Source organism: Muscardinus avellanarius, assembly GCF_963383645.1.
Source record: "Muscardinus avellanarius genome assembly, chromosome: 3".
NCBI classification, from domain to species: Eukaryota; Metazoa; Chordata; class Mammalia; order Rodentia; family Gliridae; genus Muscardinus; species Muscardinus avellanarius.
In genome coordinates, this window is record NC_137788.1 from 7,225,384 (window position 1) to 7,245,174 (window position 19,791).

The 19,791-nt window shown below is 48.6% G+C and overlaps 1 protein-coding gene across 1 annotated transcript in view; it reads left to right on the forward strand.

The window, feature by feature from the left end:
- Window positions 1-11,603: 11,603 nt before the first annotated feature.
- The window catches only part of SLC25A33 (solute carrier family 25 member 33), a gene marked incomplete at both ends in the record, with an annotated part of 38,758 nt that continues 30,570 nt past the window's right edge, over window positions 11,604-19,791 (forward strand). Inside the window, one exon of the mRNA XM_080691274.1 lies at window positions 11,604-11,659. Within this exon, the coding sequence (XP_080547400.1) occupies window positions 11,604-11,659 (56 nt within the window). The remainder of the gene's footprint in view (window positions 11,660-19,791) is intronic.

Below are 19,791 nucleotides of genomic sequence, written 5' to 3' on the forward strand. Positions count from 1 at the left end.
AGTGTGTGTGTGTGTGTGTGTGTGTGTGTGTGTGGCAGAACTGGGGATTGAACCCAGAGACATTCTACCTCTGAGCTATACCCCAAGTCCTATTTTTTATTCTTTATTTTGAAACAAGGTCTCAAGAAGTTGCAGAGGGCCTCACCAAGTAGCTGAAGCTGTCTACAAACTAAAGGCTTTGAACCTGCAATCCTCCTGCCTCAGCCTCCCAAGTACTGGATTTTAAGCATGCACCCCCACACCCGGCTCCCAGCGACATTCTACCTCCGAGCTACACTGTAGTCCCATTTTGTATTCTTTATTTTGAAACAGGGTTTCACTGAGTTGCAGAGAGCCTCATTAAGTAGGTGAGGCTGTCCGCGAACAGCGATCCTCCTGTCTCAGTCTCCCAAGTACTGAGATCGCAAGCGTGTGCCACTGCGCCGCGCCTTCTTTTAGGATTATGCATGTCCTTATCATCTTTTTCTCTAACTAAGTCCACTCTTTTGTGTTTGAAACAAGAGTCCTTATGATTTCACTGGAAACAAATACTAGTGAGAATCCTGGTACAACTGCTGCGTGTTTAGTGCTGATGACAGCCCTCGCAGCCCTTAATCGCCCTCAAAACCTGGCCTATGCCACCACGCTCAGCTAGAAGAATTATTAGAGCCCAAGCATGGTGGTGCAAGCTTGTAATCCTAGTACTTGGGAGACTGAGACGAGAGGATTGCAGGTTCAAAGCCAGCCTTGGCGACTTAGAGAAGCTCTCAGCACTTCCTGTTTCCAAATAAGAAATAAAATCGGAAGTCGGGCGTGGTGGCGCACGCTTGTAATCCCAGCATTCGGGAGGCTGAGACAGGGGGATCGCGGTTCGCGGACAGCCTCAGCTACTTAGTGAGGCCCTCTGCAACTCAGTGAGACCCTGTTTTAAAATAAAGAATAAAAAATAGGGCTGGGGATGTAGCTTGGAAATAGAATGTCCTTGGGCTCTATCCCCAGTACTGCAGAAAAAAAAAAAAAAAGAAAGAAAAAAGAAAAAAAGATGGCTGGGAAGCCCAAGTCCAGGCCTCGGTCTTGGACTTGACATGAGTCCAAAGGTGACATCCTTCTAAGAAATGATGGGGACACTCAAAGGCTGGAACAAAGAGCTCACAGAGAATCTGGTGAAACAGGTTCCAGCCTGGCGGGCTCAGAGATAGATTCGCAGGCTCCGGCTTTTCCTTGCAGGAGCCAGAACCATAGAGCCTTTTATTAAAGAGAAGGCATGGCTTGCAAAGTCTCTTTAGGGCTGTGGCTTAAAACCCGGCTCAGGCTGGATCTATCCTGGAGAAAGGAAATGAGAGAGCACAGAGGCCTACTGGGGGGCTGCCTCCAGACCACCCCAGCTGCCCCTGGGCAGAGGCAGCCTCCCCGCTTCCTCCCATTCCAAGCCCAAGAGAAGCCGGCTCCAACCCAGCCTTGGACTCTCTGCAACACCCAACCGCTCCTTACTATTCTCTGCAAAGAAATGAAAGGCCAGCCCGGCAAGGTGGCGCGTGGCGCGCGCGTGTCATCCCCGCGCTTGGGAGGCTGAGACTGGAGAACCACAGAGGTTCGAAGCCAGCCTCAGCTACTTAGGCTCTCTGCAACTTAGTGAGACCTTGTTTCAAAATAAAGAATAAAAAGTAGGGCTGGGGGTATAGCCTAGAGGTAGAAGGCCCCTGGATTCCATTTCCAATACTACAAAAATTAATTAATTAATAATTGACATGGTTACAAAAAACATAAACACTCTTCCCTGTTCCCACCCCACCAACTCGGGGACCTAGGGACCTAACTGGATCTAGTGTATGACTACCTAAGCATTTCACCTCTAAACTTGATATATGGTACACTTATTTAGATTTTTTTTTCGCGGTACTGAGGATGAAACCCAGGGGCATTCTACCTCTGAGCTATACCCCCAGCCCTATATTTTATTCTTTATTTTGAAACAGGGTCTCACTGAATTGCAACGGGCCTAAGTAGCTGAGGCTGGCCGTGAACCGCGATCCTCCTGTCTCAACCTCCCGAATGCTGGGATAACAAGCGTGCGCCATCACACCTGGCTTATTTAGATCTTTTTATGTGTGTATTCTAGGGATCAAACCAGGGCCTCTACCACTGAGCTACGCTCGCAGCCATATTTGTATATGTAGTCTGCCTTGCTTTTATTCTACCTTATAAGTATTTTTATATTTATGTATTTATTTATTTATTTGGATACTGGGGATTGAACTCAGGGGTGTTCTATATCCGAATTATAACCCCTCAGCCCTATTTTTATTCTTATTTATTTATTTATTTATTTATTGCAGTATTACGGATTGAACCCAGGGGCATTCTACCTCTGAGTTACGCCCCCAGCCTGATTTTTTATTCTTTTTTTTTTTTTTTACATTTTTTTTTTTTTTATTATTTGGAAACAGGGTCTCCTAAGCCAGCGCGCGCAGCTGGCTTCGAACCTGCACAATCCTCCTGTCTCTGCCTCCCAAGCGTGGGGATTACAAGCGTGCGCCACCACGCCCGGCTTATTCTTTATTTTGAAACAGAGTCCCACTGAATTGCAGAGGGCTCACTAAATAACTGAGGCTGGTCGCAAACCTGCGATCGTCCTGTCTCAGCCTCCCAAGTACTGGGATTATAAGCGTGCACCACCACACCCGGCCCTTATCAGCTTTTTTGAGGTATTATTAATTAATTTATTTATTTATTTGTTTATTTTTGTGGGTCTGGGGGTGAAACCTAGGGGCATTAGACCTCCGAGCTACACTCCCCGTCCTATTTTTTATTCTTTATTTTGAAACAGGGCCTCACTAAGTTGCAGAGGGCCTCACTAAGTAGCTGAGGCTGTCCAAGAACTGCGATCCCTCCCGAAGGCTGGGATCACAAGCATGCACCACCACGCCCGGCTTGAGGTATAATTTATGTACAATTAAATGCACCCATTTTCCTTATTGTAACGTTGAAATTGAGTTGTGGGTCATAAAGGAGGCAAACGCCAGCCAAGCTATTAAAGGCCTCTTTAATCAACCCTCGGGCGAGGTCTTCTGACCGTGGGAGATGGGACCGAGGACCAAGCGGCAGAGCCATGGTAGATCCGCAGAGTCACACAGCAGAGAGGAAGTGAGGGGAACTATGTAGCTGGGGTCTTGAGGTGGAGCTAGTGGTGCGACCTCTGGAGTCTGCCCCAGGACATCTGGAGTCTGTCTCGCGATGTCTGGAGTTTTGTGACATCAACACTTCCGGTTTCCAGGGTTCTGCCTGCCGTCCCCACTGCGGGGTCTCGTAGGGGAAGGGAGGGACCTGACCTATCATTCATCTTATGCATACACCCTGGTCAGGATACAGAACATTTTCATCACCCTAAGAAGTTTCCTTTAGCCTCTTTGCAGCCAGTTTCCTTCCCATCGCCTGCCCCAGGTGACCACTGATCTGTTCTCAGCTACTGTTTTTTTTTTTTTTTTTTTTGGTGGTCCTGGGAATGGAACCCTTCTACCTCCGGGCTACACTCCCAGAATATTTTATATTTTTTTTATTTGGAAACAGGGTCTCTTAAGCCAGCGAGTCTGGCTTTGAACCTGCTCCTGTCTCCAACTCCCAAGCACAGGGATTACAAGTGTGTGCCACCATGCCCGGCCGTTCTCAACTACTGTGATACTATGGTTATGTTTCTTTTCTGTGTGTGTGTGTGTGTGTGTGTGTGTGTGTGTGTGTGTGTTACTGAGGATAGAACTCAGGGGCATTCTACCTCCAAGCTACACCCCCAGCCCTATTTTATTGTTTGTTTGTTTTTATTTTGAAACAGGGTCTCACTAGGTTGATGAGAGTCTCACTACTTGCTGTGGCTGTCCTCGAACCTACGATCCTCCTGTCTCAGCCTCCCAAGTACTGGGATTACAGGCATACACCACTATGCCTGGCTATTTTCTTATTTTAACACTACCATAAATAGTGTTTTAAATTTTTCATATTTAAAGTGTTGTAGCTGCGGGGCGTGGTGCCACACGCTTGTAATCCCAGCATTTAGGAGACTGAAACCAGAGGACCGCAGTTCGTGGACGGCCTCAGCTACTTAGGGAGGCCCTCTGCAACTCAGTGAGACCCTGTCTCAAAACAAAGAATAAAAAATAGAGTGGGGGGTGTAGCTCGGAGGTCGAATGCCCCTGGGTTCCATCCTCAGACCCACAAAAAAAATTAAAAAAATTGTAGCTAGCAAAATAATTATTTCTTTTCGCATATTCAGTTTATTTCTTGTGACCTAAATTCACTAATTAGATCTAGCAGTTGTTTTACAACGTCCTTAGGATTTTCTAGTAAACAACGATATCATCTGTGCCTGAAGATGATTTTATTCTTTTCTGACTGTTACCAAACTCGGGCTCTGAAAAGTCAATATCCAAGAAATGAACATAGGGGAAAAGAAAGCAGGCTTTCCTGAAGATGCTGCGACCTCAGAGGAGGTAGCTTAACATCTCCAGACCTGCCTTCCACATCTTGGAGGAAGTAAGGGATATTTATACAAGGACCAAATTAGGGGCTACATGCAGAAATCAGTATTTTCCAGGAGCTTGAATCAGGCAGTCTGGTGTTTTGACGCCAACCACAGGTGATAATTTTCTAGCGACGGCCTGTTCTTAACTGGAGGGCAACATGACCCAGAATGCAGAGTGAAGATTATATCCTGGGAATGAAAAAGGGGACGGGAAGAAGGCAAGATGGAGTCACAGAGGGTAACAGCTGCCTGACTTCGTGCCTTTTATTTCTTTTTCTTGTTTGATTGCACTGACTGGGGCCTCTAATACAACAATTCAAAAGTGGTAAGAGGAAATATCTTTGTTTTTGATCGCTGTTAATCTTAGGGGACAGGCTAGTTGGGTGTGGTGGAGCGTGCCTGTAATCCTGGTACTTGGAAGGCTGAGTTGAGGTAGGAGCATTGCAGGTTCAAGGCCAGCCTCAGACACTTAGCTAAGCCCTCCACAATGTAGTGAGACCTTGCTTCAAAAATAAAAACCAAAATAGGGCTGGGGTGTAACTCATAGGTAGAATAGTCCTGGGTTTAATCCTCAGCACCACACACACACATAAAAAATAGGTTTAGGGGACAGGCTGTTTGCCATCAAGTATGACGTTACATATGGCACCGTGGCACATGCCTATAATACCAGTACTTGGGAGGCTGAGACAGGAAGGTCACAAGTTTTATAGAGGCCAGCCTCAGCAACTTAGAAAAATTCTGTTTAAAGATAAAAAATAAAAAGGGCAAGCCAGGCCAACTGGTGACACACACTTGTAATCCCAGAACTTGGTAGGCTGAGACAGGAGGATCACAGTTTCAAAACCAGTCTGGACAACTTAGCAAGGCCCTCTGTAACTTAGTGAGACCCTATTTCTTTCTCTTTTTTTTTTTTTTTTTTTGGTGGTACTAGGGATGGAACCCAGGGGCCTTCTACCTCCAAACTACACTCTCAGACCTATATTATATTTTATTTGGAAACAGGGTCTCTTAAGCCAGCTGAGGCTGGCTTCGAACCTGCGCAATCCTGCTGTCTCAGCCTCCCAAGCGCGGGGATTACAAGCGTGCGCCACCACACCCAGCAGAGACCCTGTTTCTAAGTAAGAAATAAAAGTGAGCTGGGGGTTTAGCTCAAAGGCAGAATGTCTCTGGGTTCAATACTCAGTGCCAAAAAAATAAATAAATAAAAATAAAAAATAAAAAGGGCTGGGGGTATACCTCAGAGGCAAAATATCCCCAAGGGTTCAATCCCTACTACTAAAGAAAAATGTGATATTAGCTGTAGGTTTGTTGTAGACCTGTTTTATCAGGTAGAAGAATAGAATGCCCTGTTCCCAGTTTACTGAGCGCCTTCATCACGAACGGCATGTAATTCTGTCAAATGCTTTTCTGCAATGATCATCTGCATTTTCTCCTTTGTTCTGCCAATATTTTATTTCTTTCCCCTTCTCTCCCTCCCTCCCTCCCTCCCTCCCTTTCTTTCTTTCTTTCTTTCTTTCTTTCTTTCTTTCTTTCTTTCTCTCTCTCTCTCTCCCATTTTTTCTTTCACTGGGTATCGAACCCAGGAGCATTCTACCTTTGTGCTACACCCCCAGCCCTACTTTATTTTTTATTTGGAAACAGAGTCTTGCTGCGTTGCTGGGAGCCTTGCTACGTTGCTAAAGCTATCCACGAACCTGCGATCTTCCTGTCTCAGCCTCCCAAGTACTAGCATTACGGGCATTGCCCCCATGCCCGGCTCTGATTTCCAAGTGTTAAGCCAGCCTTGTTCCTGAGTCTCGCCTCCTTTAGTCCCGATGTGCCACCCCCTTTCTGTGTCGCTGGATTTGGTTGTTCACAGTTTGTGTTGTGCCATACATCCTCTGTTCTAGAAAACGAGAAAAGGATTCGCAACATGAGATGGCAGGACCCAGCTCCCTGATGGACATCAGGATGGAGGCCCATCCTAACTTTTTAGGACCCAGAGTACGATGCTTCTCATCTGGGCTCTAATGGGGGCACTGACCACCCCATCAGTGAGTCAGGACCAACAGGTTCTCTCCAAGAAGCCAGTGTGGTGTCACACGCCTGTGATCTCGGGTTCAAGGCCAGCCTCAGCAATGTAGTGAATCCCTGTTTCAAAATAAATAATAAATAATAAAGCCGGGCGTGGTGGCACACACTTGTAATCCCAGCATTCGGGAGGCTGAGACAGGAGGATCGCAGTTTGCGGACAGCCTCAGCTACTTAATTAGGCCCTTTGCAACCCAGTGAGACCCTGTTTCAAAATAAAAATACAAAATAGTGTGACGGGGGGTAACTTGGAGGTCAAATGCCCCTGGGTTCCATCCCCAAACCAGCAAAAAAAAAAAAAAAAAAGAATATAAAATAGGGCTGGGGGTGTAACTCGAAGGTAGAATGCCCCTGGGTTCCATCCCCAGTACCTCAATAAAAACATAAATAGTAAATAAATAATAAAGCCCCTTGTGGTGGGTCATATAATCCTAGTATTCAGGAGGCTGAGACAGGAGGATTGCAAGTTCGAGGGCAGCCCCAGCAAGTAGGGAGACTCTCATCAACCTAGCAAGACCTTGTTTCAAAATAAAAATTAAAGCTGGGCATGATGGCCCTAACCTGTAATCCTAGCTCTTGGGAGGCCACGATAGGAGGATCACAGGTTCAAAGCTAGCTGCAGCAACTTAGCAAGGTCCTCAGCAAACTAGTGAGACCCTGTTTCCAAATAAGAAATAAAATATGACTAGGTGTGTAGCTCGAAGGTAGGATGCCTCTGGGTTCAATCCCCAGTACCACAAAAGTAATTAATTAATTGATTAAAATAGGGCCAAGGGGCCGGGCGTGGTGGCGCACGCTTGTAATCCCCGCGCTTGGGAGGCAGAGACAGGAGGATTGCGCTGGTTCGGAGCCAGCCGCACTGTCTTAAGAGACCCTGTTTCCAAATTTTAAAAAATATATAAAATAGGTCTTGGAGTGTAGCCCGGAGGTAGAAGGGCTTCCAGGAACCCCAGTACCACCAAAAAAAAAAAAAAAAAAATAGGGCCAAGGGTATAACTTGGTGGTAGATCCCCCTGGGTGTTCAGTCCCTACAACCTCAGCCTCAGCAACTTAGTGAGACCCTGTTTCAAAATAAAATATAAAATAGGGCTGAGGATGTAGCTTGGAAAAAAATAATAGCAACAATAATACAATAGGCTGGGGATATAGCTCAGAAGTTGAATGCCCCTGAGTTCAATCTGCAGTAACACACACACACGCACACACACACACAGTCTCTTCAAGAAGTTTAACTTAGCAGGACGCGCTGTGTCAGGGTGTGACTCTTGTCTCCATTGGTTGCTCATGTTTTGCTAAGGGTTTTTCTGCATCTGAATCTCTGCCTTTGTCCGGAGTCTCTAACGCCCCCATGAACAGAGTAAATGCTCAACGTGCAGAAAGAAAGAATAAATCCGATAGCTTCCTTGGTGTGGGACTGCTGGGTGAATGGATGTATGCATTTCCATATATATAATTTGTGTGTGTGTGTGTGTGTGGTACTGGGGATGGAACCCAGGGGCGTTCTACCTCTGAGCTACACCCCCAGTCCTATTTTTATTCTTTTTTCTTTTTTTTTTTTTGGTGGTACTGGGATTCCTGGAAGCCCTTCTACCTCCGGGCTACACTCCCAGACCTATTTTTTATATTTCTATTTGGAAACAGGGTCTCTTAAGCCAGCGCGGCTGACTTCGAACCTGCGCGATCCTCCTGTCTCCGCCTCCCAAGCGCGGGGATTACAAGCGTGCGCCACCATGCCCCGGCTTTATTCTTTATTTTGAAACAAGGTCTCACTGAGTTGCAAAGGGCCTCACTAGTAGTAGCTGAGGCTGGCCACGAACCTGGATCCTCCTGTCTCAGCCTCTCGAATGCTGAGATTACAAGCGTGCGCCATCAAGCCCAGCTTCATTTCTATATATATATATATATTTTTTTTTGGTGGTACTGGGGTTCCTGGAAGCCCTTCTACCTCCGGGCTACACTCCCAGACCTCTTTTTACATTTTATATTTGGAAACAGGGTCTCCTAAGCCAGCGAGCGCGGCTGGCTTCGAACCTGCGCGATCCTCCTGTCTCTGCCTCCCAAGCGCGGGGATTACAAGCGTGCGCCACCACGCCCGGCCATTTCTATATTTTGACAGAGGTTCCCAGACTTCTCTTTGAACATGTTGTCCCAGTCCTCGCTCCCATCAACATTCTACCAGGAAACGAGTCTGGTGCAGCCACCTGCCCCGCGGTCACCGTGACCATCCTTCCGTCTCTCGGGGAACCCAAGAGAGCAGCAGTGGATTTCCCAGAGGGAGCACAGGCAGGTTTTGCAGAAAAGCCAGCCCTGGAGCTGACTTGGCAGAACTGCAGTAAGGAGGGGCGGGGCTCCCCAGGGTCCAGCAGGAGTGTGGCCAGCAGAGGCAGGGTGCATCCCAGGCAACAGAAACAGCACTGTCAGAGGCACCGAGGATGCTCAGCCACCGACTAGGTGTGCGACCTCGGGCAAACCTATCCTGCTCGTGCACACAAGGGCTGCCGACATCGTGAGCATCCAAGGAGCTGATACTCATGGAGGACCTTGGAAAAACTAATGCGAGCCAGGTGTGATGGCGCACGCTTGCCATCCCAGTGCCAGGGAGGCTGAGACAGGCGGATCGCAGGTTCGCGGCCAGCCTCAGCTACTTAGTGAGGCCCTCTGCAAATTAATGAGACCCTGTTTCAAAATCAAGAATAAAAAAGTAGGGCTGGGGGTGTAGCGCAGAGGTAGAATGCTCCTGGGTTCCATCCCCAGTACCGCAAAACAAAACAAAACAAAAACCAAACAAAACCACTCTAACAATGGAAGCAGTGTTACTACTGAGAAGGAGGGAGAGCGGAGAGGGTGTGCGGAAGGCCGGTGCTACTTAGGAGTTAGGAGCCTGGGTCCCAGCCTCAAGCACCAGCCAAGCTCAAAGCTGTGCACCGAGGAGGGCATCTCCTCTGGTCAGGATTTGCCCAGAAGGGAGCCGTTTCCTCCCGGTTCACAGTCTGGCAGTAGTCCCTGGCTCCCCTGCTATCTCATAACAACAAAGACAAATGCTGGTGGCCCCAGAAACTTAAGCAAGGGCTTTAGTCGATCTAGGAAGCCTGAAAAAAATTCGTCTTTTCTTTTCTTTCCTCCCTTTCTCCTTTTTCTCTTCTCTTCAAGTACGCGGGGCACTAACATGGCTTCCCCTCTTTCTGGGCCTGGGAGGAATGGCTTTAATATAGAGCAATCACAGTGTTTGCATTTCGGATGACTGCGCCTAGGAGTTGTTTCTAGAGAGCCACCATAATCAAATACAGATAGGCTCCCCAGCTCCAGCTGCGTGCGGTCCCCCTTCTTCAGCGCTCTGTCCACACACAGCACATCTGGCGGCTTGTTCTGGGCAAGGTGCTGCTTTTAGCAGCTCTGGAGAGCGCGCACAAAGGATGACTGTGCCTATCTGGTGCCTCTGTGGAGTGGCGGTAGCTGACTACAGCGTAAAGGTGTGACCCGTGAAAGCAGGTGGAGACGCACACCTAAAATGCTTAGCAGCAGTGGAAGGGACGCAGAGAAAGGGAGGGATTCCGAGAATTGGGGGAGCTCGAATTTTTCCAGGTAAGGGATAAGGAAAGCTTCTGACATTGGTGTCCTATGCAGGCTCAGGAGTCACTGCCAGAGCAGGAAATAGGAGAGGCTGAATAGGGCTGGGGGAGGGGAAGACTGACCATTTCAATTTGGAACAATTATTCATTAATTCCTGGGGCATTGCAAGGCGCAGGTACTATGATTCAAATACAGAGAACAAAATGCAAGGTCCCTGCTGTCCCAAAGCTCACAGGGCTGGGGTGGGAAGGACACTTTTTCTCTCTCTCTTTTTTTTTGTGTGTGTTACTGGGGTGGAACCCAGGGGCTTTTCTACCTCTGTGCTATACTCCCAGACCTATTCTATACTTTATTTGGAAACAGGGTCTACTAAGTTGCTGAGAGCCTTGCTAAGTAGCTGAGGCTGGCTTTGAACCTGTGCGATGCTTCTGTCTTAGCCTCCCAGGCGCTGGGATTACAAGCGTGTGTCACCCCGCCCGGCTGGGAAGGACGCTTTCAATGATAATCAACCGAGTAACTGCCGAAGCCCACCGGAGGAGTCAAGCGCGGACTATGCGGCTAGGGTAACCAGGGAAGGCCCAGCCCAAGCCAGCACCTGACAATAAGATACCAGCTGAGCTTGACAGTGACCTAGAACAGACAAGTAGAGAAGCAGTTTGGATATCTCAGTTTGGGCTGGAGACGATCAGAAAAGACAGGTGAAGAAGCGCACTGCAAATACACACAGCATAGGCTATTATTTATAGAAAGATCAAAACTGCAGAAACGATGGGACATAGCACACTGGTAAAGCTCTCGGCTAGCATGCATAAGGCCCTGGGTCCCATCCCTAGCACCGCAACACACACACACACACACACACACACACACACACACTGCTCAATGACATGGGTTTTTGCCCTGTTTTTTTTGGCTCAGATCAGGTGGTTTTTTTTATTATTATTATTATTAAACTGGCTGGTTAAACAGAGCTATGAGTATACCATGTTATTTGTATATTCTTTGCATATTTAAATATCACAAGGTGAATTTTTTTTTTTTTAAAGGGCAAGGCCTAGGGCCTGGCTACGCTTTGCCACGGGCGAGTGGGGGCTAGGCAGCCCCGGCCAGTCCCCCCTCCATCCACGCCGCGGCCTAGGCCGGCGCAGCGCGGCAGCCGGCTGGCGGCTGACCCCGCCCCGGCGGCGCTCTCGCCCCGCCCACATCCACCCGCCGCCCAATGGGAGCGCGGGATCCGGCCCACACCCCCCGCCGCGCCCCGCCCGCCCCGGGCGCGCGCCGTGACGTCACGGCCCCGCCCCGCCACGTGACGGCCGCGCGCCGGCTCGGGCCGCCCGGCCCCGCGCGGAGGCGGTGAGGCGCCGGCGCGACGCCGCGGACGGAGCGGGCGCGGGCCGCGCGGATGGCGGCGCCGGCGGCCTGAGCGGGGCGAGCCCACCGCAGCGCGTGCGGGCGTCGAGGCGCGGCCATGGCGACCGGCGCTCAGCAGAAGGAGAACACGCTGCTTCACCTCTTCGCCGGCGGGTGAGCCTCCGCCGAGCCGGCCGCCGCCGCCGCCCCTCCGGCCACCCGCGGCCGCGCTCCCCCGCCGGGCCTGGCCGGGCCGGAGGGGCCGCCGCCCGCCGCCCGTCCCCGCCCGCGGCGGTTTCCCCTCTGGAACACACGAGCGCGTCCGTGGAGTCCCCGGCCTGCCCCGCCGCGCCCCGGCTCCTGCCCACCGCCCGGCCCCGGACGCGGCCATCGGGCCGGGCAGCCGCGCCGGGTCGGCCTCGGGGCTCCGGGCAGCGCGGGCGGGGACGCGTTGCGCCTGGGCAGTGCGGGGGAAGGACGAGGCCGGCCAGCGACGTGCGGGAGGGCGCGGTGCGGACCAGGACAGCGAGGCCGGGAGGACGTGCTGGGTGCCCAGCGCCCGGCACCTCACGGCCTTAAAAGGGGAGCGACGCGTGTCGGAGGTGATTGAATGGCAGGGGGTCAGGAAGGGGCACCCCCCCCAGGACGTGGGAGTCACGATGTCATTGCGGCCGGGCGGCGACACACGCCTGTACTCCCAGCAGTCGAGGGCGGATTAGATCGCAGGTCCGAGGATGGCCTCAGCAAATTTGGCGAGACCGGTTCAAAATTAAAAAAAAAAAAGGGGGGGGGCTGGGTGTCTTTGGCACGCACTTGTGATCCCCGTACTCGGGAGGCTGAGGAGGATTGCAGATTTGAGATCAGCTTCAGCAATTTAGCAAGCCTCTCGGCAACCTAGTGAAAGTGTTTCAAAAGCGAAAAATAAAGCCTGGCATCAACGCGCACGCCTGTAATCGCGGTCCTTGGGAGACGGAGGCAGGAGGATCACAGGTCAGAGAACGGCCTCAGCAAGTAGCGAAAGTCTCAGGAACCTAATGAGATCCTATTTCAAAACAATGAAATTGGGCTAGAGAGTATAGCTCAGAGGTAGAATGCCCCCGGGTCCAATCCCCAGTACCGAAAAATAAATAACAAATAAACAAATAAATATAAAAATAAAATAACGGGGTGTGGAGCTCATTAATAGAATGCCCCTGGGCTCAGTATACACACACACACACAGGCCCTGGCACAACAGCCTTTAAATGTAGGGTATTTTGCACAAAACAGAATTATCCTGGGCTATTATCTTGGTCTGAATATTTTGTTTGCAGCCAGGACTGCTACGTAGGTATATTCCTTATTATGCACAAATAACCGTTGAGAAACTTACCTGCAGGGATGGCCATGATGAATGTGTTTCTGAGTGTCTCTGAGCTTTTCTTTAATTGTAGACAGCAGCCTACCTTCTCCAGCCACAAAACTGCGAGGGTCTTCATAAGAACAATCTGTCGTTTGTTTCTTTTCTGATACTCCCTCTCAACCTTCCATCCCTGTCTCCATTGGTATTTCCCTTGAGAGTAACACTCAGACGAAGCATTCTTAAATTAAGATGCTTTATATAAATTTGTCATTCTTGGAAGTTTAAGCAGGCTGGGCATATTTTTAAAGTTTCACACATTTCTAAAGCCGAAGAGAATTTGCTTAATGAGTTTTGACTTACTGTGTTTAGTATGGTGGTCTTTTAGGCTTTTGTTTGTGTTCCAAACTGGAAGTTATTCGCCAGAGCAGGCTCACTGTAATTAATTGATGGTCCTGTCCTGATGGATCTCCTGGTGCGTCCTTCTCTCCGCCCTCTGGCTGCCCATTCTCCAGGAGCACCAGCCTTTTATCTTGTGATGGAAGAAAACTCAAGTGGGCAGCAGGGCTCGCCTGGACTGATTAGGTAGTTTATTAGGATAGTGCCTGAAGCCTTGGTATTTAACAAGCTTCAGTTCCTGCAGATGGATTCAAGAAAGAAAATAAACATTCTTTTTTTTTTTTTTTTTTTTTTTTAGTGGTACTGGGGTTCCTGGAAAACCCTTCTACCTCCGGGCTACACTCCCAGACCTATTTTTATTTATCTTAATTTGGAAACAGGGTCTTTTAAGCCAGCAAGGCTGGCTTCGAACCTGCGCAATCCTCCTGTCTCTGCCTCCCAAGCGCTGGGATTACAAGCCACCACGCCCGGCCTAAACATTCTTTAGGAAGGTTTATTTTCTTTCTTGAAAACCTTCCTAAAGAATGTTTTCAGTGTTACTAATTGGATTTTTGATTCATCTAGTAGCCAAAACTGTTTCACTTAGTTTGATTTAGGGTAGAATATGAAAGAAGCTAAGTATAGAATGGGTACAGTATGTAGTTAAAAATAGTCAACCCAAGCCAGACATGGTGGCACAGGCCTGTAATCCCAGTATTTGGGAGGCTGAGACAGGAAGATCTCAGGTTGGGGACAGCCTCCTCAAGTAGTGAGAGACTCATTCATCTAGTGAGACCTTGTTTCAAAAAAAAATAAATAGGGCTTTTTTTTTTGCCGGTCTGGGGATGGAACCCAGGAGTATTTGACTTCCAAGCCACGCCCCTGCCCTATTATTTATTCTTTATTTTGAAACCGGGTCTTACTGAGTTGCAGAGGACCTCACTAAGTAGCTCAGGCTGTCCTCGAACCGGGATCCTCCTGTCTGAATGCTGGGATTACAAGTGTGCGCCACCACGCCTGGCTTTCGTATTCATTTTTAAAACAGTTTTATGTTCTTTAAATTGCCTTTTTTTTTTTTTAGCATTTCAGTGGCAGTGTGGTCCTGTGTCTCTGAGTACAATTTGTGGACAGTTGGTCCTTATGTACCCACCATTCAGAGCCTGGTCTCAGAGCAGTAAAGAAGGCACGCTCAGTGTCTAAGCCCAGCGACTGGAGTTAGGTGAGGATGTCAGGGTAATCGATAGCAGGACTGCCCAACATATTCTCAGTGTGTTTCTTTCTAGTCTCCTATCATTGCTAATTTCTGTCATCTTAACTAAGCAGACATCCTAACATGCATATGGGTTGTTTGCTTGGGATAAAAGCAGAGGCACTCAGAGCGGCCTTGGCCCAGGAGCCCGTAGACTGGTGTCAGTGCAGGCTGCGTTCTTCCCTTGTCTGCATGGTATTGATGTCAAATGAAGGCTGCGTTCTTCCGTGTCTGCATGGTATTGATGTCAAATGAATTACTCAAACGCGTTTTATTATAACTATATAACAAAACCTGTCTTTTCTGCTGTTTAAAACCATTCATTAAACCGGTTCATAGCCGGGCGTGGTGGTGCACGCTTGTAATCCCCGCGCTTGGAAGGTGGAGACAGGATCGCGCAGGTTCGAAGCCAGCCGCGCTAGCTTAAGAGACCCTGTTTCCAAATAAAAAAATATAAAATAGGTCTGGGCATGTAGCCCGGAGGTAGAAGGGCTTCCAGGAACCCCAGTGCCACCAAAAAAACAAAAACTCATGCTGGGCGTGGTGGCACATGCTCGTAATCCCAGCATTCAGGAGGTTGAGACAGGAGGATCATGGTTTGTGGACAGCCTCAGTTACTGAGTGAGGCCCTTTGCAACTCAGTAAGACCCGGTTTCAAAATAAAGGAAAAAATACAGGGCTAGGGTGTAGCTTGGAGGTAGAATGTCCCTGGGTTCCATCCCCAGCACCACACACAAAAAAATTTTTTTCCTTAAGAAAAACACTGAAGCCAGGCGTGTTGGGCTACACTTGTAATCCTAGTACTTGGGAGGCTGAGAAAGGAATATCACAGGTTCGCGGCCAGCCTCAGCAACCTGTGAGGCCCTCTGCAACTTAGTGAGACCCTGTTTCATAATAAAGAATAAAAAATAGGCTGGGAGCATAGCTCAGAAGAGGAATGCCCCTGAGTTCAATCCCCAGGGCCACAGAAAAAAAGAAAAACACTGAAGCCGGGCATGATGGTGCATGTGTTGTAATCCCAGTACTTGGGAGGCTGAGACAGGAGGATCAGACAGTCTCAGCTACTCAGTGAAGCCTCGCACAACTTAGACCCTGTTTCAAAATAAAGAATAAACCATGCCAGGTGTGGTGACGCATGCTTGTAATCCCAGCATTCGGGAGACTGAGACCGGAGGATCGCGGTTCGCAGACAGCCTCAGCTACTTAGTGAGGCCCTCCGCAACTCAGTGAGACCCTGTTTCAAAATAAAGAATAAAAAATTGGGCAGGGGGTGTAGCTCAGAGGTCAAATGCCTCTGGGTTCCATCCTCAGACCCGCACAAAAAAAAAAAAAAAAAAAAAGAATAAACTAGGCATCAGGAGGATCATAGGTTCAAGACCAGCCTCAGCTACTTAGTGAGGCTCTCTTCCAGCATAAAAGAGAAAAAATAGAGCTGGGGGTATAGCTCGGAAGTAGAGGCCCCGAGTTCAATCTTCATTTTTGCAAAAGCAAAACACTGAGAAGCCAGGTGTGATGGCATGTGCCTGTAATCCCAGGAGGCTGGGATAGTAGGATCCCAGGCCCTGCTTCAACATAAAAAATAAAAGGGCTAGGAGAGCAGCCTGTTGGTAGACACCCCCGGGTTCAGTCCCCAGAATAAGAGAGAGAAGTGCACTGAAGGCCTGAGGGCCGGAGTCGCCGTCAGAGCTGGCAGGGGCTGGGGCTCTGGGTGCACTGGCCTCATGTGCCCGCCGAGCACCTGCCTTGCCCGTACCTGGCACCGGAAGACCTGGGGTCCTCCGCCCGCGGCGCCTGAGCTCTTGCCCTGCAGCGCGGTAGCAGGGTGGTGATTAGGAGGTCTGCTCAGCACCTGAAATAGCTGGACTAAGCTGTCCTGGACTTAGAGGTCCACGGCCTGGACTAGATGCTTTGGGTCTTATTTTTATAGCAAGATTTTTTCTGTCATCAAATACATAGCCTTTGAGCCGGGCGTGGTGGCGCACGCTTGTAATCCCTGCGCTTGGGAGGCTGAGACAGGAGGATCGCGCAGGTTCAGAGCCAGCCTCAGCTACTGAGTGAGGCTCTCAGCAACTTAGGGAGACCCTGTTTCCAAATGAAATGTAAAATAGGTCTGGGAGTATAGCCCAGAGGTAGAAAGCCTCAGGGTTCCACTCTCAGTACCACTAAAAAAAAAAAAAAAATACATAGCCTTTGAAACATTATTTTATTTTTTGGTAGTACTGGGGATTGGACCCAGGGGCATTTGACCTCTGAGCTACACCCCCAGCCCTATTTTATATTCTTGATTTGGAAACAGGGTGTCACTGAGTTGCTGAGGCCTCCATAGCGGAGGCTGGCTGAGAACCTGTGCTTCTCTTGTCTCAGCCTCCCAGGTACTGAAGTTACAAGTGTGAGCCGCCTCACCTGGCTTAAAACATGCTGTGATGGGATAGGACTGTCTTTAAGGTCTTAAAATGTATAATCTACAGATATTTTCAGAATTCAAGCTTACCCCCCATTAAGGGCCGCTGTGGCTAGGTAGACTTACTGGCACATTGCTTGACCTTAGAGATTCAGTGTTTATCAGCCAGTGGTTGCTTCTGAAGCCTTGGGAATACAGACGTGGTGTGAGTTGATCTATTTTCTAAGGGAACAAGGTAGAGAAGGTGCATGATTTACTTGAAACACTTAAAGAAATTTTGATAAAATGCATAATATATGCTGGGTGTGGTGGTGCACGCTTGCAATCCCAGCACTTGGGAAGCTGGGACAGGAGGATCGCAGGCTCAGAGCAGCCTTGGCAATATAACAAGGCTCTCAGGAACCTAGTGAGACCCCTTTTCCAAATAAATAAAATTGGGCAGGGGGTAAGGGGGCATGGCTTGTTGGTAGACTGCCTCTAGGTTTAAGTGTCGGTACAAAAAATACATAGTATATGTATAATAACGTATATACTGCTTGTCTAAAAGTTTATATGTACTGTGACTATAAATTGACTGATTTCATCCGGTGGTGGTGGTGTGGTGTGTGTGTGGTGTGTGTGTGTGTGTGTGTGTGTGTGTGTGTGTGTGTGTGTGTTTTACTAGGGATTTTACTCAGGGGCATTCTGTCTCTGAGCTACACCCTACCCCCCTATTTTTAGCTCTTTTTTGGAAACAGGGTTTCACTAAGTTGTAGAGGGCCTCACTAAGTAGTTGAGGCTGACTGTGAACCCACAATCCTCCTGTCTCAGCCTCCCAAGTATTGGGATTACAAGTGTGTGTTACCACCCAGCTACACGCACCTTTTTTTTTTTCTTTTTCTTTTGAGGGTGGAACCCAGGGGCATTCTACCTCTGAACTATACCCCCAGCCCTATATTTTATTCTTTTTTTTTTTTTTTTTTTTTTTTTTTGCTGGTCTGGGGATGGAACCCAGAGGCATTTGACCTCCGAGCTACACCACCTGCCCAATTTTTTATTCTTTATTTTGAAACAGGGTCTCACTGAGTTGCAGAGGACCCCACTAAGTAGCTGAGGCTGTCCTCGAACCATGAGCCTCAGGTCTCAGCCTCCCGAATGCTGGGATTACAAGCGTGCGCCACCACGCCCGGCTTTATTCTTTTTTTTTTTTTTTTTTTTTTTTTTTTTTGGTGGTACTGGGGTTCCTGGAAGCCCTTCTACCTCCGGGCTACACTCCCAGACCTATTTTTACATTTTTATTTGGAAACAGGGTCTCCTAAGCCAGCGCACGCGGCTGGCTTCGAACCTGCGCGATCCTCCTGTCTCTGCCTCCCAAGCGCGGGGATTACAAGCGTGCGCCACCATGCCCGGCCTATTCTTTATTTTGAAACAGGGTTTCACTGAGTTGCAAAGGGCCTCACTAAGTAGTAGCTGAGGCTGTCCATGAACCGTGATCCTACTGTCTCAGCCTCCCAAAAGGCTGGGATTACAAGTGTGTGCCACCATGCCCAGCTATACACACACCTTTTTAAAGTTTTGAAGTAATGTTCCAAAGTTTCTGAGGCTGGCCTCAAACATGTGATCCTCCTGCTTCAGCCTCCCAAGTACTAGGATTGCAGGCATGTGTCACTGCGCCCAGCTGGGGTGCTATTTTAAATTTTCTCTCTGAATGAATTGGAATACAGGAAGTAGCATCTGAAGGGTAATTAGCTACATCAAAAACTATTTTGCTTTAATTGAATGAATACAGAATTTTTGTAATCAAAATCTTGTAAGCCTTATCCCAGTTACTCAAACAAAATTTCCCAGAAAATCATAGTGTATACAGAAAAGTAACTGTCTTTCAAGTAGTGGCTGCAGAAGTAGCAAATGAAAAGGAGAAAGCACTGGAAGCAGTGAAGATTAGGAGGATGGGGGGGGTCCATATCATTGTTGACTGTGTGTGTGTGTGTGTGTGTGTGCGCGCGCGTGTGTGTGCGTGTGTGTGTGTGTGAGCTGTGAGTATAAAATCAGTGCATCTCCAGTTGGTATTGATTCTCAAAGGGCACACGGCCCTTGCCTTTGGTGCCAGATGTGAGCAAGTGTACGCACAAGAAGCAGGTTCTTGTTGAAAACATCTGGTTTCTAAAAAATTGTCCCAATAACTTAAAACTCAGAGGTAAAAGGTAAAAATCTGTGAGCATAATATAAAAATATTATGTAGCTCCATGTGCTCCTAAAGATAATAGTAAAGTCCAGTGTGTACACTGTCGTGGTAATACTTGGCTGTAACCTGGAGGAGAGATGCCTGACCCACAGGGGGAGGAATGAAAGAAATACTGTGTGTGTAAAAAGATAAAAGGTTAGCTGGGCGTGGTGGCGCACACTTGTAATCTCAGTACTTGGGAGGCTGAGACAGGAGGATTGTAGATTTGCAGCCAGCCTCAGCTACTTAGGTCCCGTGCAATACCAAAAAAATAAAGAATAAAAAATAGGGCTGGGGGTGTAGCTCGGAGGTAGAATGTCCCTGAGTTCCATCCCCAATACCAAAAAAATAAAGAATTAAAAAATAGGGCTGAGGATGTAGCTCAGAGGTAGAATATCCCCAGTACCCCCCCCCCACACACACGATTCCAAGAAAAAGAAAAGAAAAACAGTACAGAAAAAAATCTAGTTCATAGATTTTAAGCAAATTAGCCTTCAGATGAGGTGAACAGACTTTCCCGTGACTGCTCCAAGCCACGCCGCCCAGCCGTCTTCGCAGCCTGCCTGCGGCTCTGTTCATCCTTTGGTGTTTGCGCTGCGTGGACAGTCCCAGAGGCTTCGCTGGACTTTGGCATCAGTAACTAGAGTGGTATTACCTTGGAGCAAAATTAAATATATATCTTGAAAGTTTCCTCGTAGCTCTTAGAAACAGCTTACTACAAACAGGAGTCCTGGCA